The 25,710-nt window shown below is 38.3% G+C and overlaps 1 protein-coding gene across 2 annotated transcripts in view; it reads right to left on the bottom strand.

The window, feature by feature from the left end:
• LOC150078397 (uncharacterized) overlaps positions 1-25,322 on the bottom strand; it is a 50,079-nt gene extending 24,757 nt beyond the window's left edge. The window contains exon 1 of one of the 2 annotated variants that reach the window (XR_016547630.1): positions 25,183-25,322. Coding sequence is in view for 1 of the 2 variants with exons in the window: in XM_090384986.1 (XP_090241112.1) it covers positions 558-893 (336 nt within the window). In the remaining variant the exon portion in view is untranslated. Of the gene's footprint in view, positions 1-557; positions 909-25,182 lie in introns of those variants that run through there. The other variant, XM_090384986.1, reaches the window with a different exon arrangement.
• Between the last annotated feature and the right edge of the window lie 388 nt (positions 25,323-25,710).

Genomic DNA, 25,710 nt, shown 5'->3' with positions numbered 1-25,710 from the left:
ACTTCATTATGTTAATATATATATATATATATATACACACACACATACACCAATGAGCCAAAACATTATGACCACCTGCCTAATATGATGTTGGTCCTCCACGTGCAGCCAAAACAGCTCATACCCGGCGAGGCATGGACACTACAAGATTTCTAAATGTGTCTTGTGGTATCTGGTACTAACACATAACCAGCAGATCCTTTAACTCCTGTAAGGTCTGTGGTTGAGATGCCGCAGATCAGAGTTCCTGTTCCAACACAAACCACAGATGCTCAATGGAACTGATGTCTGGGGAATTTGGAGGCCAGTGAAATACCTGAAGGTCTTCCTCATGTTCTGCGAACCAGTCTCAAACAATCCGGGCAGTGTGGCATGGCGCATTATTCTGCTGAAAGAAGGCACTGCCAGAGGAGAAGACCATTGCCATGAAATGAAAGGGTGTACCTGTTCAGCAATGATGTTTAGGTAGGTGGTAGACATTGGAGTGCCCGGCACATGGATGACTGGACTCAGTGTGTGTGTGTGTGTGTGTGTTCAAATTTTAATTTATAACATACCTGCTTTTTATTCAGTTTTTTTTTCCTGTTAAAGGTGGAATGATTTTTAGTTTCCTTAGTTTCTTTTAAGTAGTCTTCACTGAAAGATGACGACGACTGAAGAAATTCTTGATGTTTTACAAAATTACTAGGACTGAATAATTTTCTTTTTCCCTTATAAGTCTCGGATGAACTGGCAGGTTCCTTCAATATACTGTTATTCCTTTGGTTGGACATGCATGTAGAAAAAGACAATACTGAATTTTGACTTCTTTTCATCTTTCTGGATTTGTTATATGATGCAGGCGAAATGCAATAAACAAAATCATCATTTTTGGGGCAGTCATATCCTTTCATTACATTTTTTATCTTCATAATATTAGAACTCAAACTCTTATGAGATAATTGGGAAAGGCTTATTATTCTACTAAATATATTGGATACACAACTTGTTTCCACTGGTAAAATAACTTTCAACTGTCCAAATTTATTTCTTCGAATAAAGGCCTTCTTGGGTTTTTCTCCCCTTAAAATATTTCTATCTTTTATAATTCGGCTTTCAACATTGCACATAACTTTATCAACAGAGAGCACTGTTCCTTCACACCGATCTATTTTAGTCTTCTTTAAATGTTTTTGTAAGGTTCTTTTGTACAAAAAACACTTCCGTCTTTTAAAAACAAACTGCATATTTCATTTCATCTTATCCTAAAAGATAAGAAAGAACTGATAAGAAAAGAGCAATGATCAGTATTTTCACTCAAAAAAATTAAATTACAAATGCAAGTTAAGCAATAAGTGTCAAATTGTTTGAAAACTGGTCAATATTCATTTAACACAAACAGGGCTACATCGAGACTTTTATGCACCTCAATGCAAACATAAAATGTTGCTCTTCCTCCCTGAACAGGAATAGATCCCAGTATTCAAACTATTGCCTCCCTTCCCAAATATGTGAACCTCTGTGTTCATGTTTCCACCCTAACAACAAACTAATAAACACTGCCAACAAAGTATTTTCCACTTAAATTTTTTTTATTATTCTAATAATATGATCAAATTAAAAATATATTATTTCAAACATTTTGTAATCATTTCTCACAGAGAAAGAGCCCTAGATTATAATGGAATTTTATCTAAACACTATTCTGTGCATCTGAATTATTCAGACCCAAGTTCGACTTATGAAACACTGATTCATCTAAATATGACATAAAAGCCAAAGATTTCAGCACTGGCCATGTGGAGCAATAACAACATTTGGTAGAACAGTGCACCGTTAGATACCCACTGAACTAATTCACAGTGTAGCAGCAGGTCTTATGCCAATAAGACATTATGCTTTCTTGCAATTGGTGTTTAAGTGTTTCTGTTGAGCATGTCTTGCAATTTTTATAGCTGAGTAAGATGGCAGACATTAAGGAACTGATAATTTGAATCAAATTTTGTCATAAACTTATGAAAATAGCTTTGAGAGGCCTCCAGACCTGTATACAGTACTCAAAAATACTTAAATAAGTATTAGCATTAGCAAAGGCACGTGATGCAAGAAAGCAAGCTTATATAGCATCAGCCAAAAAAAAAAAAAACCCTTATTTCACCCATCCACTCGGCCCAAATGTTTGTCAAGTTCTGCCTTGAATCTATTTAAGCTATCAACTTCTACAACGACAGATTGAAGTTTGTTCTAGCAATCAACCACCCACTGGCTAAAGGCAAATTTCCGCACATCTATCCTACATCTTTCCTCAATTTGAATTTATGCCCTCCCAGGCAATTATTCTGAGCCAGAGGAAGAATCCCATCAGCATTGAGCATGCTCAAACCATTCAAGGCTTTACACACCTCTATCGGATCACTTCTCAGGTGCCTAGTCTCCAGACACTGTAATTTGCAAAACTTAAGCCTTTCTTCGTAAGAGCAACCCTTTGTTCCATTCACAAATATTGTTGCCTTTCTCTGAACTCATTCCAACAGCTCTACATCCTTCTTAAAATGAGGCCTCCAGACCTGTATACAGTACTCAAGATGTGGCCTGACCATTGCCTTATACAAGAGGATAATCACATCCTTATCCCTTCTAGAAAAATTCCTGTATATCATTGATAAGACATCCATGAGCTATTCTTGCAGACTGTCTGTCTGCACTGCTCAGAAAACTTCATATCTGCCTGCACAATTAGCCCCAGGTCCTTTTCATTCTCTACCACTGTTAGTGTTGTACCATGTTACTCTGGGGTTACTGCTTCCCATATGTAGTACTTTACATTTGTCAATGTTAAACTTCATTTGCCACCTCTCAGCCCATCTGCTCAACTTTTCTAGATCCTGTTGCAGCAGTGTACTGTCATTAGTGTTATTAACAACCCTGCCAACCTTCATATCGTGTCTCCAGTGTCTCCTTTAACCAGTGTCTCCATTAATTTCCCTGAAACAGAAGTTAAACTAATAGATCTGTAATTACCTGTGTCTCCCTTTGATCCTCCTTTGTGGATTGGGGTCACATTTGAACATTCTCTCCAGTCCATGGGTACCTTCCCTGAGTCCAGGGAAGCTCTCATAATTATGACTAAGGGTTTGCTTACTTCCTTTGCCGCCTCCTTTAATATAACTGGATAGATTCCATCCACCCCACGTGCCTTTCTTATGTTTATCTTGAACAATTTCTCCTCCACTTTACTCTCAGTTATTACAAGATTATCTATCTTACTGCCAGAGTTAAATACAACTCTAGCATTCCCCTCCCTGAATAACTCTTCATGTGTGAATGTCGATGCAAAATATTCATTTAGTTTGTTAGCTACCTGAGCAGGATCATCAACAGTTGAACCATCGATATCAAGTGGACCAACCTGATTCATCCCCTTCCTTCTAGAGTTTACATAAGTAAAGAACTCTTTGCTGTTTTTCTTTGCATCCTTTGCCAAAGATTTCTCATAATCTGCCTTCGCCTGCCTAACCTCCTTTGTAACTTGGTTACAGACCAGCTTATATCTATCATAGGCTTCTGTGTCACATGTTAATTTATATGTAACCCATACATTTTTCTTCTCTGTTCACATGTCTAATTAGGTCATCTGACATAGATTTAGGCCTAAATCTTGAACAATATTTCTTTGTTGGTAGGAAAAGCCTAGTAGCTTCCAAGATTTTGAATTTTGCTGTTGGTAACATCATCAGTTGGTTCCACCGTATAGAATTTAAATACTGTCTCAGACCACTGTAGTCACCTTTCCGAAAGCAAAAACCCTTCCCTTTACCGTTGATGGTAGTTAGCTCTTTGAGTAAATCCCACTTCAGCACACTGTGATCACTGCCACCTAGTGGTTCCTTTATCTACAGATTCTTGATGCATGAAGAATCATTACTGATAATCAGATCAAAGCATCATCACAACATAAGCATTTTGTGATGATGCTTTGGGTAGAACACAAAGTTTTCAATGGTATTCGAATTTCCAAGGTGGGCAATCTTAAGTTGATGATTTTGAGCACTCAGATCATGCATTGTCAAGTTGGATTGATGAAATTGTTGAAAAAATGCATCAAACTCATCTACGAAGCCAAACAGTGCACGACTGACAAAATTTGTGAGATTCTAGCCCTATCGTATAGTTCATTTTTATGCATTTTAACTGAATTAAAGATGGGGTAGCTGCTGAAAAATTTGTGACCTGTTTGCTGACTGACCAGTAGATTGGTCCTTGAAATTGTCACAGACATTCTCTCAGATATGCCAGACAAGCTGTGCTTGCTACCTGGGAGTCTAAAACTCTGGTGGAACTGATATTTGGGTGACACTCAAGTCAAGTGGATGTGATTTTGGCGAAGTCTGGATGGTCTGTGAAAGCCAAATCCTCTGCTTGCACCTTCACGATGGTGGGACTGTTAGTAATCCTGGGTATAACCTCCATGCACAAGCACACTGTGGGTGACCATGCAGGTGTGAACCAACTTAAGCAGGAGTCACGGTGTGGCACCCAAACCACATAGAGAAATGCCACCCCTCTGTGTTACCAGGCAATACTAGGTGGTAGATTACTCACATCAACTGGTGCAATACCACCACTTTGCTTATTGGATGCTTGAAGTGGTGAAACCCATGTTTAGTCTCCAGAGCTAAGTTCCGGTCAACCCTTCCCCATCTCTTCCATCATGCAGTATGACAGAACCTATTGGTAACGCTTTAATAGACTTCCGGATCAGCTTGCGTATAATCTTGCTACCTCTATGCCAGATAGTGATTGGAGGTAGTCGGAGTAGTGTGTATGCCGGGGCATCGTCAAGGCCACGTTATGTCAAGGATCTGGGTATTCTTACCATGCGTGTGCCATATCTAAAAATTTCATTACTTCATACAGCATGTATGAAGTAATGAAAGTGTCCCCCCCCACTTTTTCTTACCATTGAATACACCATGAATTGTTAAACTAGTAGAGTAAGCTTATCTGCAAAAAGATCTAAACTCCCAAACACTTCCTAGTTCATTTCACAAGTATATGTGGTCTCAATTCTAATCACAACTATGTCCATTTCCTCTTGCAGTCTGCCAAACCACATGTACCTTTTCTGACAGAATCTCAGTTATTGGTTGATTCAACTACTGCTCATCTCAGTTGCCCAAATTATTCACTGTACGATTCCTTTTGCCTCAAAGGTGGTACTTGTGCATATGTCCATTCCGATATTCCCATTCAGAGACTTGGTAATTTGGAATCTCCTCTTTTCAATCTTCTCTGGCTTAAAATCTCTCTACCTCATTCTGTCAAATTCATCTGTTTTCTCTACCATTCTCCCAACTCCACTAATCACTTGGACCTCTTTGACTTCCTCTCTTTGCAACTTTACTTTCCCCAGTTCAATTTTCCTAACAGTGAGGTAATTTTCCTTGGTGATTTTAATGTTCACAATTCCAGCTGGCTTCCGTTTTCTAGTCACACCGACCCAGCTGGTCAAGATGCTGAGGCTTTTGCAATTGCTAATGACCTTGCACATATTGTTCATTTACCTACAAGAATACTGAACAATTCTAACCATACAGCCAACACGCTTGATCTTTTTCTCGCAAACAACCCTTCTAAGTACATGGTAAAAGTGAGTTGTCCTTAAGCACCTCAGATCACAACTTGGTGACTGTCTCTTCTCCAATGGAGCCTTTATCTCATTGCTATTCCCAACCATGTATCATTTGGCATTACAAGAATGCAAAAAGGGATGACCTGCAAGATTTCTTTTCTTCTTTTCCTTGGTCGGACTACTGTTTCAAAACTTCTGATGTCAACGTTTGCTCAGATCGTGTCAGTGATATTATCCTTGTAGGAATGGAATCCTTTATTCCACACTCCACTTTAAAATCTCGTCCTTTATCTAAACCTTGGTTTTCCAATAAATGTGCTAAGGCTGTTCAAGAGAAGAACGTTGCATATCGTAATTGGCATGTTTCCAAACCTTCAGTTTCATTTTCTGCCTACACCAAAGGTCGCAATAACTGTAAAGCAGTTATTAATCAGTCCAAAGTAGATTTTGAACAGGCTAAGAGTAGAAAACTTGCTTCTTGCCCTAATGGTTACCGAGCATTCTGGTCTCTTGCTAAAGCTATTGGCAGCAACTTTTGCCCATCTCTGCTGCCACCTCTGTCAAAACCAGTTGGTTCTGTTGTCACTTCAGCCAAGGATAAAGCTGACCTGCTAGCATCCCATTTTTCTTCCAACTCATGTATTAATGATGTTGGTAAAACACCTTCCCACAATTCACAACACGCTCCATTTAATGCCTCCTGTGGTCTTCCGTCAAAAGAATGTCAGAAGGATTTTGATGAATCTTGATGGAAAGAAAGCTCCAGGTCCTGATGGTATTTCTCCACTTGTTCTCAAAACCTGTGTTCCTGAACTTACTTCTATTCTTTTCCGCCTTTTTTTTCACTTTCTTATTCCAAAGGTGTTTTTCCTTCTGCTTGGAAATTTGCTCATATCCAGCCAATTCCTAAAAAGGGTGACAAATCCCTCCCATCCAATTATCGTCCCATTGCAAATACTTCTACTCTTTCTAAAGTAATGGAGAAATCAATTAACTGCTAACTCTGAAACTGCCTAGAATCCTTCCATCTGATCAATGTCCATCCAATGATATTCTGGCTTATGCTACCCATTTATGGACAAATTCAATAGAAAAGTTCAGTGAAACACAAGCAGTTGCTCTTGACATCTCAAAGGCTTTCGATCATGTTTGGCATAAGTGTCTTCTAAACAAGCTTCCATGTTATCGTTTGCCAACTGTTTTTTGTAATTGGTTCAGTTCTGTTCTTTCCGTTATACAAGTTCTGTTATACAAGAGGAAAAGAGTGGGGGGAAAGAACTGAACAAGGTTCAGTTCTTTCCCCCCCACTCTTTTCCTCTTGTATATTAATGACCTTCTTCCATTGACTGAAAATCCTATCCATAGTTTTGCTGATGATAGCACATTGCATTCCACTTTCCATTTTGAGAAACCTTGCCTTGCTCAATCAGCCTCAACTTCTCGAATATCTTCTACCAATTCCTTAAATACTGATCTCCAGGTAATTCTCCAGTGGGGCAAAGACAACTATTTGATTTCAATCCTTCTAAAACTGAGTCTTGTCTTATATCTCTCAAAAGGATTCTTCTGCTCCTGTGCTTATCTTTGGTGACACTCCGATTTCTAGGCAAGTTGATATATCTCTTTTGGGGATTACCCTGACTTCTAATCTCTCTTTGGCACAAGCACATTACAAATATTGCTTCCTCTTCATCTAAAAAACTTGGTTTTCTCTTTTGCTCTCGGCATTACTTTTCTTACAAACAGCTGTTCACTCTGTACAAATTGCAAATCCACCCTACCATGGAATACTGTTCCCACATCTGGGGCAGTGCCCCCAAAACCTCTCTCAGGCTTCTAGATTCCATTTAGAAGAGAGCAGTTAAGTCAATTAATGACTCCTCTCTGACAGTCTCTCCACTCGCTGTCTCATAGACGTACTGTTTCTGCTGCATGCTTTTTCTACATATACTTCCACGGGCATTGTTCTTATGAATTGGCTTCTATAATTCCCGCTCTCTCTTTCAAAACAGTCCGAACTTGTGCCGCCTCCAGCCAACATCCATTTACTGTCTAACTTCAAACTCACAGAACCAACTTTTCATCTTCCTTGTTTATTCATTCAACTGCCATTTTCTGGAACAACCTTCCTTCATACGTATTTCCTGAAAATTACAATCTACAGAAGTTCAAGTCCAATGTCAACAAATATCTTCTTTCATCTTCTCGACCTCCAACCCAAGCATGGTACTAAGTACTATAGGTTCTAGTACCTCTCGTGTTTGGGGTTTTCAAAAAAAAGAAACAGAACTGGCTTTCCATGTGGCAGAATGTGCAGGAACAGGCCAGAAGCCCCCTTTCCAAGGTCATAACAGAAGATGAAGGCTGGGCTTATGGTTATGACCCAGAAATGCAGGAGTCCTCACAATGGAAAAGTCCATCTCCATATCCAAAATAGTCAAGTCAGGTCAGATCAAACATCAAGAGCATGCTGATTGTTTTCTTCAACAATGAGAATTTTTTATCAGGTGTTCCTTTTGCCAGGCCAAATTATAAATAACCAGTTCTACACCGGGGTCCTAAGGTATTTGAGAGAGAATGTCAAGAGAGAACACCAGACAAATGGCACATCAGATTGGCCTCTGCATCAATGTGCCAATTCACATGTCTTTGTCTTTTAATCAAGAGAAATGGCAAATAGTATTAATAGTGACAAATGATGCCAGACAAATGGTATTAGTATTAATAGACAAATGAAGCAAGCTTATAGAGCTCAGCAAAAAAAAACTTCCATTTCACCTATATCCCCTCCAATAGTTTCTCTAGTTCTTCCTTCAATTTATTCAAACTACCAACTTCCACAACAACAGATGGAAGCTTGTTCCAGCAATCAATCACCCATTGGCTGAAGGAAAACTTTCACACATCTATTCTGCAACCATACTTCCTCAATTTGAATTTATAACCCCTGATGTGTGTAGTTTGAGCACGAGGAAGAATACCATCAGCATTAAGTTTGCTCGAGCCATTCAAAGTTTTAAACACCTAACTCAGATCAACTCACAGGTGCCTAGTCTCCAAATGCTGCAATTTGCAGAACTAAAGCCTTCCTTTGTTCCTCTCACCAGCCTCTTTGCCCTTCTCTGTACCCATTCCAGCAACTCCTTTCTAAAATGAGGTCTTCAGAGCTATACACGAGATTGGCCTGACCATTGCCTTACATAATGGGATAATCACTTCCTTATCCCTGCTAACAAAATTCCTGTATAACACTGACAAAACCTCATGAGATGTCTTGGCAACTTATTATTATTAATAGCCACATGGTGCAAGGAAGCCTGAGGCTTATGCTGCACCAAGGAAAAAAAAAAAGTTCCTGAGTTACCCTGAGAGTGAGAGAGAGAGAGAGAGAGAGAGAGAGTCAAAAGTAGAAGGGAATCACCAAAAAAGAGAAGAATGATGATATCCAGCTCAGGACCCTGGGTGTGCCAAGCCCATATTCACCAGATGTGAGTATGGGCTTAAACTTGTCTGCACTGTTCAGAGAACTTTATATCAGACTGCATAATTACTATCAGGTCCTTTTCATTTTCCACTACCCTGAGTGTAGTACCACACAGCTGATATGTTACCCTAGGATTATTGCTATCCATATGCAGTACCTTGCATTTGTCAATTTTAAACTTCATCAAACTACCTTGCCAACCTTTGTATCATCTGCAAACTTAGACGTCAATGGATCCAGCACTGAACCCTATGGGATTCCACTAACAACATTAGTCCATGAAGTGCAGTGTCCATTGATAACTACTCTGTCTTCCCCCACTCAGCCATCTCTTTATCCATAGCAGCAACTTTCCCTTAATGCCACACTGCTCGAATTTGTACAGCGGTCTTTTATGTACAACAGTATCAAAAGTAATTCACTGAAGAGGCCTCTGGAGTCAGGAATTCTATAATTCACCTATGATGCTACTAAAACACTGACTCAAATTGATAAAATGCCTTTATTAAACAAAAAACAAAAATACACGTACTGACTGTATAAACTGTATATTGAAATAATAATAAAACAAAATAAGATGGTATATAACAAGAATAAAATGCGATAAAATATAAACTTAAAAGCGATAAAAAGGTGTTTAAAATCACTATAAACCAGGAGCTTTCGTCGGCAGCAGCGGCCGCCTTCATCGGCAATAATGGTTGCAGGTTATCTGACAATCTATATATGTACACATACGCCCCAGCAGGTCTGTGACATGAACTATGGCAACTGCACATGGTCCACTTCTCGTGCATTGGAACCGGAAATGGAACGAACCACTCTAAACTGTTTGTCTCTCCTTAGGATAAGGGCTTCAAAGAGTGGATGAATGCGACAGCCCTTATCCCTATTAAGACTATAGCGTCCAGACATAACCTTAAAACTCTCTAGCCATTTCCGGTTCCAAAAGCCATGCACTCTATCCACGATCATGAATTCTTCAGCTGTAATGGCATGCCCAGTTTCCAGGTCAGCTATAGCTGAACCCATGTAATTGGCTGTCTTGAGGGCCCTATCGTGTTCCCCAGGCGATCACGCAGCCTATGTTTCGTTTCCCCCACAATCCAGACACTCGATTTCATATACGACCCCACTAGTGTCTTTACCCACAATAGGATCTTTGATTGCATACACTACTGTGTGCAGTCTCCAACCCGGCAGCTGCACACAGCGTATCTTACACGAATGTAAAATATGGGAAATGGGTTCTGAAATGCCCAGATAGTAGGGAATGTATGTGGTGGCAACAGGTGTAAAAGCATCCCTGCAACTGCTAATCATATCTTTTAAACACCCCTCAATAATGCTCTGGGGGGTAACCGCATGTTACTAGGTCAGCTGTAACCCGTTTAGTCTCGTCCCCCCCCCTCCTCAGATGAAGAGCAGTGGAACCCCGCCCTTCCCATTAAGGCCTTAAACACACAATTTTTGTGGCAACTGGCCTGAGCAGTTTTAAAGTGTGTGTATTGGCCACAACACATAGGTTTTCTGTAAACCGTATTTTTCAAGTGTCGGCCTTTTCTGTACACCCACACACACACACACACATCTAGGAATGGAAGGACCCCCCCCCCTGCTCAACTTCCGAGGTAAACTAAATATAGGGCAAACCGTTATTCAACTAATTCAGTACTTCTGTTTCGTATCCTCTTTGTATTACCGTGAACATGTCATCAACATGCCTCTTCCACACCCATAATGGGGGTGGACTAGAGCTCTCCAACATCCTGTCTTCAAACTCTTCCATGGCTAAACTGGCTATAATTGCACTAATAGGTGAACCCATGTCCACTCCGCAGACCTGCTGGTACATAACATTTTGAAATAACATGGTGGTACTAGATAAGCATAAACTAACACCTTTACAAATGTCTTTTTGTTATCAAAACTCACTATCTATTTTTATCAAAAGGTGTGGATGGCATCCAATTGTTGAAGCAGGTGGGTTTCTTGATTTACATATTCAATAACTCCAAAGAAGGGTGGTGATAAAACACATGCCTAAAGTGCTGCAGAGAGGAATTTTATTTTAAAAGCATAACTAAAAATAATTTTAATATAAAAAATGGATTTTTCACAACAGTCAAAAATATATGTAGAATCAAAAAGTGAACAATTATGAATTATTTCGTGCTCATTTCTAAAGTTACAAATGGGGTAACTTTTTCTAAGTGGTGTACACATGATCCTCAAAAAAACATCACCACCACTGGTTACAGGTTAAGAGAAAAGAGAAATTAGCATTAGTTGAGGCATATGATGCAAGAAAGCAAGCTTATACGGCATCTGCCAAAAAAACCCTTCCCACCTGGTCACTCGAAATGTTTGTCTAGCCCAGCCTCAAATTTATTTAAGCTATCAACTTCCACAACAACAGATGGAAGTTTGTTCCAGCAATCGACTACTCGCTGGCTAAAGGCAAACTTCCGCACATCTATTCTACAACCGTCTTTCCTCAATTTGAATCTATGCCCCCTCATGTTCTTAATCTGAGCAAGTGGAAGTATCCCATCAGCACTTTGCCTGCTCAAACCATTCAAGGCCTTATACACTTTGATCAGATCACCTCGCAGGTGCCTAGTCTCCAGATGCTGCAACTTGCAGAACTTAAGCCTTTCTTTGTAAGCACACACCCCTTTGTTCCTCTCACCAATCTTTTTGCCCTTCTCTGTACTCATTCTAGCAGTGCTACATCCTTCCTGAAATGAGGCCTCCAGACTTGTATGCAGTACTCATGGTGAGGCCTGACCTTATATAAAAGGATAATAACACTTTCTCTTTGCTAGCAAAATTCCTATATCACTGACAAAAATCCATGACCTGCTCTGGCAGCCCGTCTGCACTGATCAGAGAACTTCATATCCAACTGCACAATTACCCAGGTCTTTTTCATTCCCCACCTCCTTGAGTGTAGCACCACACAGTTGGTACATTTCTCTTGGGTTGCTGCTACCCATATGCAGCACTTTGCATTTGTCAATGTTAAACTTCAGTTGCCATTTCTCAGCCCATCTGCCTAATTTTTCTAGCTCCTGTTGCAGTAGTGTACTGTCTTTACTGTCATTAACAACACTGCCAACCTTTGTATTAAACTTGGACATTAAGCCTGATATACTTCATCAATATCATTGATAAATACACAAAAAAACAACAATGGGCCCAGCACCAACCCTGTGGGACTTCACTAATAACTTTTCATCTAGACAAGACTTCAGTTATAGCTCAGACACAGCATGGGTTTGTTAAGGGGAAGTCTTGTCTGACAAATTTGATCGGATACTATGATGTAGTCACAAAGGAACTGGATGCAAAGAATAACTTTGATATTATATATTTGGATCTTAGAAAGGCCTTTAATGCTGTTGCACATGGAAGACTGCTGCACAAATTGGAGCAGTGTGGCACTGGAGGCAAATTGCTGCTATGGATAAAGGGATGGTTGAGTAGGAGAAGACAGAGAGTGGTAATCAATGGACACTGCTCTTCATGGACTAATGTTATTAGTGGAGTCCCTCAGGGTTTGGTGTTGGGTCCATTGTTGTTTTCTGTATTTATACTCGTGACTGTGAAGTTTAATGCCTGTTTAATCGATTTAGCGGCAATCTACATACCCCCAGCTCCAGATATTGCAACAATTGACGATACTACCGGCTGGATAATGCGTAAGTTACACCCTTCTGCTATGTACATTCTCTGCAGCAATTTTAACCTTCCACCCCACCTGAGCCCTCTCCTTCAACGACTAATGAACAATCTCTCTCCATTAAAGTTTAAGATTATCAATGAGGAGCCAACGGGAGGTCGCCTTGACTTGATTCTATGTAATGGAATTTGCAGAGTTGACATTCCACCAGAAACGTCCTTCAATTCAGATCACGACCCAATTGCATTACTCTTTGTTCTGCCTATACCCAACTCCAATTGCCATAATACTGTTGAAAAGAAAATCATATTCTCTCCGAATTTTCTGGATCCAAAAAAGTGCCTGGAGGCAGCACAGTCTATTCCATGGCATGTGCTTGATGGATGTGACCCAATCCTCACAGTTGATCTAATCACAAGATGGATAAATACAGTCACCCTCTATGCATCAGCCAAAACTGTACACAGTTTGCCAAGAACTAGAGCTTGGTGGACCAAAGATCTAGCGTGCAGTTTCCACAACAAGCAGTATCTTCACAGGCAGTGTAAAATCTCTGGCACAACCCAAGATCAAATCCTATACTCCAGAGCAAGAGCTATGTTCAACAGACTCAAGGCATCAGCAATAAAGAGATATACTGATGCTACCTTGTCTAAAGGAAAAGGGCTATACTCATCAAGACACAGTCGCATTAATTCAAATCTTGATCTAGATAACTGGATGGACTACATTTCAAGATTCAAAACCAATTCCGCGTCTGCTGAAATTCCTCTCCAAAACTCTCAATTTGCTCCTACTGATGGCCATTTCCATAATTTCCATAACAAGACAGCAACTGATATATGCTATTAACTCCCTGCGTCCATCTAGTACCACAGGCCATGATAAGATACCTCGTTTCATAATTAAATGCCTTAGCCCCTATATCCTAAATGCATTACTCTCAATCTACAACTCTGTTCTTTCCACACGAGTTTTCCCTGCTCAATGGAATGAATACTCTGTGAGGCCACTGCCTAAGGTTAAAGCGCCAACAAGCCTAAAAGATTTCAGACCAATCTCAACTTCTTCCACCCTCCTCAAACTTCTAGAAAACGTACTCCTTTCAGCATTAAACAAACAGCTGACGCCACAGAAGCCGAAACAGTTCCATATGGCAGTCAAAAATAGATCCACCATAACAAACCTCATGGCCGCACAGACATCAATTCTTCAAGCCTTCGAAACTAAATCTGAATTAGCTATAGTGTATGCCAATATTGAAGCTGCTTTTGACAGCCTAGACGTCACAGCTCTTCTCAGGCTTCTATAATTCTTCTTCAGGATTAATGGAGACTTACTAGCTTTCCTCACCACTTTATTGAGGAATAGAAGTGTCCACCTCACTTTGAAGAAGACCCACTTTACAAGAAAAATCAATGCAGGAGCCCCACAAAGTGGTGTCCTGTCTGGCCTTCTCTTCTCAGCCATTCTGATTCCTTTCATGAGTCCTCGTGATGATGATGCTCTAATATATGCCGACAATATAAAGTTTCTTACCTTAATCCCACCGTCTGCAAACCCAATGGCAATTACGTCCTCCATCACAGAGAACTTGACAGCCCTTTCAACTTACTTAAAGATGTTTGGATTAAACCTTAACCCTTCAAAATCTGCAATAATGATTTACTCATTGAAACAGCAACCAACAATAATTCAACCTTCAGTTTTAGGTACTCTCATTCTAGTGGTTACCTGCCATAAAGATCTCGGTGTCTATTTTATTCCAACCTGAAATTTAATGTTTACACAGAATACCTCTGGAAGCGATTTAACACCCTACGCTGGAGAGCGAAACAACACTTACTTCATTCCAACGATGCCGCAACCACTACCAGATATCTTCAAGCCACTGTTTATCCGGCTATTTTATACGCTGCTGAAATTTGGGCATCTGCGTCGCCTTCACTTCAAAACCCGATGTTCTCGTGTGAATACTGGACCCTGAAATGGGCCACAAATAAGCATCACTGATCCCCTCAACGGAGAACAACTGACATGGCTGAGCAGCTAAATGTACCCAGGTGCCCGAGGTTAATTGACAGCAGGAGTTTAATGACCACAGTACAAATGTACACAGGAGTGATAAACGCCCCAAACATCAGGGATTTCTGTCAGTGGCACAATCCTCCGCCATCCTTGAGGTCAGAGCCCACACTAATCCTCAAATACAACCAGATGAAACTGTGTAGTCGGTTCCTACCTGCCCAGGCACTCCCCAAAATTCAGGCACTGCTCTGTCTTGGAGTCGACCTTCAGAAATTGCCTACCGACTACAAATACCATCACATGCTCCTCGAGCGGATTACATCTGTGGAACTGGGATAATTTCCTCCATATGACGTTCAGTCCTCATATTTTCATTATTATAATTTCATTTTACATGTTTAATTTTGTGTAACTCATAATTTCCCATGTAACAGTAAATTTTATTTTTATTTATTTATTTTTTTTGCCAATTAATCTAATTTATAATGTAAAACTCCTGGCCATGTCGCCGTGATGGTATATCAGGTTTAATGTCTGAGTTTTCAGACGATACAAAGGTTGGTAGGGTTGTTAATGACAGTACACTGTTGCAACAGGATCTAGAAAAGTTGAGCAGATGGGCTGAGAGATGGCAAATGAAGTTTAACATTGACAAATGTAAAGTACTACATACGGGAAGCAGTAATCCCAGAGTAATGTATCAACTCTGTGGTACCACACTGACAGTGGTAGAGAATGAAAAGGACCTGGGGGTAATTGTGCAGGCAGATATGAAGTTTTCTAAGCAGTGCAGACGGTCTGCAAGAGTAGCTCATGGTTTCTTGTCAATGATATACAGGAATTTTTCTAGCAGGGATAAGGAAGTGATTATTCCCTTGTATAAGACAATGATCAGGCCACACCTTAAGTACTGTATACAGGTCTGGAGGCCTCATTTTAAGAAGGATGTAAAGCTGTTGGAATGAGTACAGAGAAGGGTAACAAGATTAGTGAACAGAACAAAGGGTTGCTCTTACGAAGAAAGGCTTAAGTTTTGCAAATTACAGTGTCTGGAGACTAGGCACCTGCGAGGTGATCTGATTGAGGTGTATAAAGCTTTGAACGGTTTGAGCATGCTCAATGCTGATGGGATTTTTCCTCTTGGTCAGAATAATCGCCTGAGAGGGCATAAATTCAAATTTAGGAAAGACGGTTGTAGGATAGATGTGCGGAAGTTCGCCTTTAGTCAGCGGGTGGGTGATTGCTGGAACAAACTTCCATCTGTCATTGTAGAAGTTGATAGCTTAAATAGATTCAAGGCAGAACTTGACAAACATTTGGAGCAAGGGGATGAGTGAAATAAGGTTTTTTTTTTTTTTTTGGCTGATGTTATATAAGCTTGCTTTCTTGCACCATGTGCCTTTGCTAATGCTAATAACATTAGTCCACGTAGAACTGTGTCCATTTATTACCACTCTCTGATATATCCCACTCAACCATCCCTATATCCATTGCAGCAACTTGACCTTAATGCCATACCGCTCCAATTTGTACAGCAGTAATTGTGGGGTAATTGTTCAGGCAGATATGAAGTTCTCTGAGCAGTGCAGACGGGCTGCAAGAGTAGCTCATGGTGTCTTATCAATAATATACAGGAATTTTTCTAGAAGGGATAGGGAGGTGATTATTACCTTGTATAAGGCAATGGTCAGGCCGCACCTTGAGTACTGTATACAGGTCTTCATTTAAAGAAGGATGTAGAGCTGCTGGAACAAGTAAAGAGAAGGGTAACAAGGTTAGTGAACGGAATGAAGGGTTGCTCTTACGAAGAAAGGCTTAAGTTTTGCAAATTACAGTGTCTGGAGACTAGGCACCGGCGAGGTGATCTGATCATCATCATCAGCCATTTTCAATCCACTGCAGGATGAAGGCCTCTCCAGCAACTTTCCAGTTCCTTCTGTTTTGAGCACTGGCCATCCATTTACTACCCACAAACTCATGAATTTCATCTATTCATCTCCGCCTTTGTCTTCCAGGTTTTCTTCTAGCTCCTCTTGGATACCATTCTGTTATTTTCTTAGTCCATCTGTCATCATGTCTTCGAGCTATGTGTCCTGCCCAAGACCATTTTAGTTCTTCAGTTTTGATAAGAATGTCCTTTACTTGTGTTTGCTGCCTAATCCATGTGTTTCTCTTCTTATCTAACCGTCTGATTCCCAATATAATTCGTTCCATTCTTCACTGTGTAGTTCTCAGCTTCTCTTCCATTCTTTTGGTGAGTGCCCAAGTTTCACTTCCATAAGTCATGGTGGGGAGTATACATTGGTTCATTATTTTACGTTTCAGACAAACTGGGATATTGGTCTTCAGTATGTGACTATATTTCCTGAATGCTATCCATCCTAAATTTATTCTTCGCTTGACTTCCAGCCATTTATTATTATTACAGCTAATAACTTGTCCCAGATAAGTATATGACTCCACCTTTTCAATTACTGCTCCTTCAATCATTATTTCCCTTTCTGTGCCATACTTGTTCATCATTACTTTTGTTTTAGCCATATTCATCTTTAGTCCAAAATCCTTACTAACTCTGCATAACTGAAGATTTTCCTATAATTCTTTGGGATCGTGGCTTATGACCACAATGTCATCTGCAAATCTTAAATGGTTTAGGTACTCTCCATTCACACTGACTCTTTTCTGCGACCAGTCTAATCTTCTGAAAGCTTCCTCAAGGGCAGCAGTAAACAGCTTCGGAGATATTGTGTCTCCTTGTCGAACTCCTTTCTCGATTTTAAATTTCCTACTGTCTTTGTCTAGTCTAATAAAGGAGGTAGCACTCTCATATATTTTCTTCAAAATCATAATATATGGGGTATCTATGCCTTGTCTTTGCAATGTCCGAAACATTGCCTTATGGAGTCAAATGCCTTTTCATAATCCACAAATGCCAGGCATAATGGTGTTTTATATTCATTTGCTTTCTCAAATAGCTGTGATATTATGTGAAGGTGATCCATATTTGAGAATCCTGTCCTAAAGCCAGATTGCTCTTTCAGTTGATTCTCATCAAGTATTCTTGAGTGATCTGATAGAGGTGTACAAAGTCTTGAATGGTTTGAGCATGCTCAATGCTGATGGGATACTGCCTCTTGCTCAGAATAATCACCTGAGAGGGCATAAATTCAAATTGAGAAAGATAGATGTGCGGAAATTTGCCTTTAGCCAGCAGGTAGTTGGTTGGTGGAACAGGCTTTCATCCCTTGTTGTGGAAGTTGATAGCCTAAATAAATTTAAGACTCAGCTGGACAGGTATATTGGAAGAATGGAGGGGTGAAGTGGAAGGATTTTTTTTTTTTTTTTTTTGGCTGATGCTGCATAAGCTTGCTTCCTTGCAACATATGCCTCTACTAATGCTAATGCAGTCTTCCATTTGCAACAGTATCAAAAGCGTTCCTGAAATCCAAGTATATGATATCAAAATAATTTTTTGCATCCACTTCCTTTGTGTCCACATCGTAGTATCCAATAAAAGTGGTCAGACAAGACTTTCCCTTAATAAACCCATGCTGTGTCTGAAATATTACTGCAATCATGTCTAGGTGATCCTGTATCACCTCTTTAACCAGTGACTCCATTATCATTATTTTCCCTGGAACAGAAGTTAAACTAATGGGTCTATAATTATTTGTGTCACCCTTTGCACCCCCTTTGTCAATTGGGGATACATTTGCACATCTCCAGTCCATGGGGAACTCCCCTGACTCTAAGGATGCTCTCATAATTATGGCTAATAAGCAAAACCTTTTTTTTTAAGCTGACTCAAACAATTCTGATGCTCAAAATTTTTTTTTTCAATATCATTACACAAAGCAAAGAATTTCTGGTGGTGATGATGAGATTTCCTATATCATCATCATCACCAGGACGCCTTCCCCAGGGATAGCAAGTGCATACTGACTTATTCATATTATTTCTAACAACATCCATAGTTATCCAAGGTCTATCAAAAAGTTATTTAATCCAAAAGACAAAACAATTTCCTGTTTTTCCTGATGGCATACCTGCCAGACTAGACAAAATCAATATCCATGAGCATTCCTTTCACTGAGGTGAAGAATATTCTTCCATAATTTGAAAAATGCATTCACAAATGTTTTCCTATAGCTTTTCTCAAGAAACACACACACACACACTTGACTTGGTTGAACTCCACTTGACCTTTTTTCTGGTTGGAAGAAACACTTTCATTCAGTCAGATCTTAATAAAGAGGGGGTGTGCAGGAGGAATTCATTTTGCTTCATCCTTAGACATTTTCACAAGGAAACATATCACCACTTAAACTTTCAATATAGTTAAGGTATGTGGATAACATTTTTCTAATTTGGAGCCTTTTATCCCTCTATTCAAAAGTGAACAATAGAGTTCAGTCATATATGGTTTCCTGGCAAAATTTTCAAACTGAAAATTAAACACAACCAACAATTCCATTTGTAGACATTCAGATTTCAAAAAGAAATTTGACATGAAAACTTCTGATTACGAGTTGCTAGACTGATGGTTATAGAAAATTGAGGGGCTTGGGTTTTATATGGGATATACAGTTTTATGCTTCACAACTTTTCAACCAAGAGCAAAAATTGGCATCATACAGGGCTAGGCATTCAGGGTTCCTCACACCTGCCATAAGCATTCAGATCTGCAGACAAAACTTCTCAAGGTATCAGATATTTTTTCCAACAATATACAGAAGGAAGAATTAGTTTCTTGCTTCTATTACGAGCATCAAGAGACCGACAAAATTTCCTCGTTATAACCGTTACTTGCTATATCCGTGACAGCAGAGATGGAGAAACCCCTTGGGCCGGTTTCTCAATGAGCACTAAACCCACTAAACTTTAATACTAAACACAATTTATTTCTCTGTAATTAAAAACAATACTATTTAATAATAAACATGATTTAAATTAGTCTTTATTTATGAATCTTAAAATTGATATTTGTTTTAAAGATTTCACTTTAATATTTCTTAAGTTTCCCCTTAAAACACTCAAGTCTCATTACTTGCCTCAGTTCCTTCAAAAAATTGACTTGTGAGATTGTTGGCACTGATTTTGATTCACTTTCAATATTCATCATCATCATCTTTACCATCATCGTTATCGTCTTTGTTGAGCACAGCATTTACAATGTCACTCTCTGTAGGAAGACCACTAGTTAATAAATTGTCATCGACAAATTCATCGTGTTATCTGTATTAAAACCTACAACATTGTTACATAGCAACCATTCGGATAATGGTAAGTTGTTTTCTTCGTTTCCAGCTTCTTCATCTACAATTTAAATTTCTTTTGAATTTAATTTATTTCGATTTCTTGAAGCAATTCGATATGGCTGTCGAAGTAACGTTGTTCCACGCATCATTCAATAAATTTATATCACCCAATATCAATATAAACTTGGTAAGTTTCTGTTGTCTTCAGGGGCGGATTTAGGCATGGTCTTCATGGGCTGCAGCCCAGGGCCCCGTTCAATCAAAGGGCCCCTTCGCAGTCAAAAAAAATAAAAACAATTTAAATTAAAAATTTAAGAAAAAATAAATTATACAAAATTTTTTTGTACCTAGATAAAGTTTAAATCATTGGTTTGCAACACTATTGGATTTAATAAAATATCATATATCAATGTTTTAAATGACAGTAAATAGTAAATACGGCTCTGTCTTCTATCGCCTCTGTCGGTAGACGGTAAAATCAAAATATACTTTGTCAATTATGCAAATAATGTGGCAACGTCGGAATGGGAGTGCAAGTCTAGCCCCTCTAAAGCGTGTTAGCTTACTGTAACTCTCACCGTTTAACATTTGAAGTTATATATAGTACAGTATAGTTGAATATTAAATAGTCATTCGTTCGGTGAAGTGTACTGTTCAGGTGCTTTGTTTCTTCACTGGTAAGTATCGGCAAAGTTTACTAAATTCTAAATAAATATAAGTTAAATCACTTTCCGGAAATCTTTTGTCAACATGTAAATTCAATCATTTTTTGCATTTCCTCGAAATGAGCCATAATAAAAACAACTGGACACCGTTTATTTGAAGTAAGCGGTAGGCACTAGTAGGCAGCGTAAGCTATAAGCTTGCCTACTTGACAATGACAATGTAAGATGTAAAATCCTACAAATTTAAAATAAAAATAATTGTTTTGCTAGAAGTAATGTTAAAGTTTGAAGAACGCTAGATTTAGTGATGGGATAGTTTAAGCGTGAGAATTGAGAATAGTAGCAAAGTGGTAAACAAGTATTTCAAATAATATGAGAGAGCAAACAGGGACAGCAAGACTAAGTAAAGGGGTGCCATTTGAGAACGGGCGTGAAGGGGTTGCTTAAGGAAGAACAATAAGATGTGAAGCGGAATTATGCGAGGCGCCTCCTTTGATCTATGACACCATTGGAACCAAAACAGGAAATGAGTGGACGTCCAGTGTTCGCATCAAATTAAAAACGGCATCAGGCTGACTGATTTTTGGGTGTTGGGATACTTTTAGAGAGAAAGGTGTGAAACAAAAATTAGTGTTTTTGGAGGTTGCCAGTGGACATGAAAGGGTCATACTGCCTGTGAAAAAAAAATAAAGTTCAAGAAAAGGGTTGGTTTGCGCGCTAGGGAGACAGCTTGGGAGAATTGTGTTGGCAAATGGAAAGGAACATAAATTTAAACAGAGGGGAAGGATTGGTTGGGGGAGGCGTGCCAAACTTGAGGGGAAGAGTGAAGTTCGGGGAAAGAAAAATTGAGAGAAAAGAGCATTCTGTGTCTGACTTCTCTGTGGTGTGGTCAAAGGGGAGAAAGAAGGTCATGAGTGCGGGTTGAAGTGGAGGTAGGTGAGTTTGGTAATGTAGGCCCTTGTAAAGACAATGAGCCAGGTAGGTACACCTGTGAATATATCGTCTACACAAGAAGGTGCATCATGTCAAGAGTGCCCCAGGAAGTGAAAGTAAGCCTGTCAGGCTTGAAAAAAAATCGGAGTGCCCAAGGATCTGAAGTAAGCCTGTCTGCCTCGAAGGAAATCCGGGGAACCCAAGAAACTGAAGTAAGCCTGTCAACAGCATGGGAAACCTGAACGAGAGGACATTGGAAGTAGCGGCGAAGTCGGAAAGTAAGTCTGTTCCTTGTTTCTTTATTGAATCCTGAACTCAAGGACTCATAGCCTAACTCTGTAAGCCATTCAATGATAGTCCTTGTAAAAGAAAGGAACATTCCTGTTGTTAATGATTATGAAAAAATGTAAAGGTGGTTCAGAAGTAGCAAAATCAAAGTAATAATGTAAAAGAATTAGTAAAGAAATTATATTTATAAGGGTAGTACTGTAAGAATAGGTTAACCTATGTCATTAAATTACACCAAGGGCCAAACAAGGTAACATATCAGATGAGGTGCAAAGAGAAATAAATTTTATTAATAGACAAACCTCATGAGTAAAGAGGGATGACTAAGGTGATAACTAGGGTGGCTAAGATATTAATTAAGGCAGAATGGGTGACCTATAAGGAATGTTATTGAGATAAGAGGGTACCAGACGTTTTATGTGTGAGAGGCTAAAACAAAGATTCTAAAGGAGTAATAAGAGCTAAAGTAAATATTATTGATGTAAGAGAAAGAAAGAAAAAAAAATTGGTAAGGTAAGAGAATGATTGAGTAATCATTGTGGAGTCAATTTTATGTAAAATACAACTGATACAAACCAATGTTAATAATTCTCATATTGAGAATAACTGAGAAGAGAGAGAGAGAGAGAGAGAGAGAGAGAGAGAGACAGACAGTGTAGTGTAATGTAATGCAGCATGGTTTACATATGTATATGAAATTAGGAAGCTTGTATGTAATTATTTGTTTCTTTTATGTAAATGCTGTATTTATGTAAATGTATGCTCATTAACAGTTTGTAAACAAAATGCGTGGCTTTAATGTTCTGCTAACAACTGCTTTACACACCCTAGAAATTGGAATTTTCTGAAAATTGTAGTCAGATTTGCATACGTGGGGGTGATAAAGAGATCAATAGGATGTTCAGCGAATTGCAAATTTTTAGATAGTTAATAAGAAAATTTTTAAGTAAATAATAAAAATAATATAATAAAAAATAACATAAAAAATAACCCCCCCCCCACAACAACTAACATAATATGGTGGTGAATTGTTTTTTTTTTGGGTTTTTTTAATTTCTTTTCAGATTAAATAAATACCTAAAAAATGTCTGGTAGAAAATATAAAAGTGGAGCTGAAAAACGAAAAATACAATTAAATAGAGAAAGAAGTAAATGTGCCAAAATTTCAACTTTTTTTTGTATTGGAAAATAAAAATGAGAATCTAAATGATATAGGTGCAGTGATAAGCGAAAGAGAGAATAACTTAACCGAAGAGAAACAGAAAAAATAACATGTATATAACAATAACTAGAATCACAACTGAGAACCTCTAAAAACAATGTTGACATTGACGGACATTCAGTACCAGACAAAAATATACAAGACCTAGACAACAACCAGTTCTCTGAAGTCTCTGTTGCTGTTTTGCAAGGAGATAGTGATAAAGAGGCAGAAGAGGCTTCAGAAAATGCAGAATTGCTTGCTAAATATGTTGACGTAGGTTTGTGGCCTACACAATTAAATGATAATTTTATTAATCAGTCTCTCACATGAAATGACTTATTTCCAAAATAAAGATGCAAAAAATATATATCCAGTTTCAATAAGTAATTACAAAGAACAAAACATATCATTTTCAAATAAGTACTTTACGAACATATAGGGCCTTGTTTAGGAAGTCACGAAACTTCTAATGAACATAAGAAATCATTGTTAGTATGGTAACACGTAAAGAAAATAAGTCTGTTATTGACAAGCAGTTGCAGGAGCAACTAAGAAAAGATACGGAATATTATCACAATATCCTAAAACGTGTTATTGCAGTGGTGAAATATTTAAGTGTAAGGGGCTTAGCATTCAGAGGTCACGAGGAAATATTTGGCTCTCTGTACAATGGTAATTTTATGGGGGCTCTGGAATTACTAGCAGAGTTCGATCCATTCATGCGTGAACATATCCAACAACGAGAACTGCGACCAAAGCCTTTCACTTCGTACTTATTAAAAACAGTTTATGAACAAATAATAAAGCTTATGGGAAAACAAGTAATAAAAAGAATTATAGCTGAAATAAATAGTGACGATGCAAAGTACTACTCAATTGTGATGGACTCAACACCAGATTTATCCCACAATGACCAACTAGCTATCATAGTACAATATTGTTTTGAGGGAAAAGTGTATGAAAGATGTGTATCTTTCATCAAAATTAGTAGTCACAGTGGCTTATCTTTATTCAATTCCTTACAAGAATTTCTAGAAAAAAATGGACTGCCACTGGATAATTGCAGAGGACAGTCTTTTGACAATGCTGCAAATACATCCAGCGGATACATACAATGGCTTGCAAGCACATCTCAAACAAAAAAATAAATGCGCTGATTATGTGCCATGTGCTGCACATTCCCTAAATCTAGTTGGTGGGGAAGCAGTTAAAGGTGCAACTCAAATTGTGAACTTTTTTTTGGAGTAGTGCAACAAATATGTGTTTTCTTTTCTGCAACTACCCGTAGGTGGGAGCTTCTAAATCCTAAATCGTGAAACAAACAAAACTAAAATTTTCGATAAAAAGTTTAAGCCAGACTGATGGTCTTGTCACTATGATGCTGTTAGAGCTTTAAAAAATTGTTAGTGATATCATGAACATATTAAAAACGTTTAGTGATAATATGGATGAGAAACTTGATTTTCGAAGAGAGGCACAGAATTTATATAACAATTTTGTGAAACTTGAAACTGCAATTTTAACTGTTTTTTGGGAATAAATTTTAGAGATTCAATTTAGTTAACAAAAAAGAGCAGACCCCAGGCTTAGACATATGTGAAGGTGAGAAATTAATTACGTCATTAGAAGCGTTCGTGAGCAACATACGAGAACAATCAGATCAGAAACTAAACGAATACGAGGAGACAGCCAAAAAATTAAGTACTGTACTAGTGTGGAAAAAGAATAGTGATTTAAAAAAGAGACATATTACTTCAAAATTTTTGGATAAATCTACAGAGAAAGTTTCGCTAAATGGAGCAGAAAAATTTAAACGGGATACGCTAAACGTTGCATTAGATGGATTTATACAGAAGAGGCCATGTCTAAGGGGAATTTAGCAAAAGATTCAAATTTTTAATGGATTTGCGAGACATTAATATCGAATATATTGACTTGGAAAGTGCAAGTAATGTTGTTGATTATTATTCGGATGACATAGACGAACATTTAGTCAATGAATGCATTCAGTTAAAATTCTACTTACAAATTAAGCCAGACTCATACCACTCATGCGGTGATATATTCAAACTAATTTATGAAAAGAAACTTGTCGATGTTTTTCGGAATTGCTATAAAATCTTAAAATTTTTTCTGGCGTTGCCAATCACCAGCTGTGAGGCGGAGTGATCCTTCCCCAGGACGTCCTATATAGAAAACAAATAGAGGATAACAATGACGAATGAAAGATTAAATTATTTATCAATTCTTTCCATAAACTGTGATTTGACCAAAGAATTACAATATGATGATCAAATAAAAGAATTTGCAGCGAAAAAATGCAAAGAGTTACTCTTTAAATGTCTTTAAAGTATTAAAAATAGTTACATTATATAACTCCTAGAATGTTTTATTTATTTTATTTTGAAGAATAAGTATTATTTTTGTTTTTTTCTTGACCTGAGAATTTGTTGTTTCGTTTTTTTTTGTTTGTTACTAAAAGTAATATCAAATACATTTTATTTTTTATTTATGTCTTGATATTTGTTATGTATACAAAACCTTTTTTCATATA

The sequence above is a fragment of the Mastigoproctus giganteus genome, chromosome 11, assembly GCF_048544385.1.
Source record: "Mastigoproctus giganteus isolate SK-2022 chromosome 11, ASM4854438v1, whole genome shotgun sequence".
In the NCBI taxonomy this organism is placed as follows: domain Eukaryota; kingdom Metazoa; phylum Arthropoda; class Arachnida; order Uropygi; family Thelyphonidae; genus Mastigoproctus; species Mastigoproctus giganteus.
This window is presented reverse-complemented; position numbering and strand designations above follow the sequence as displayed.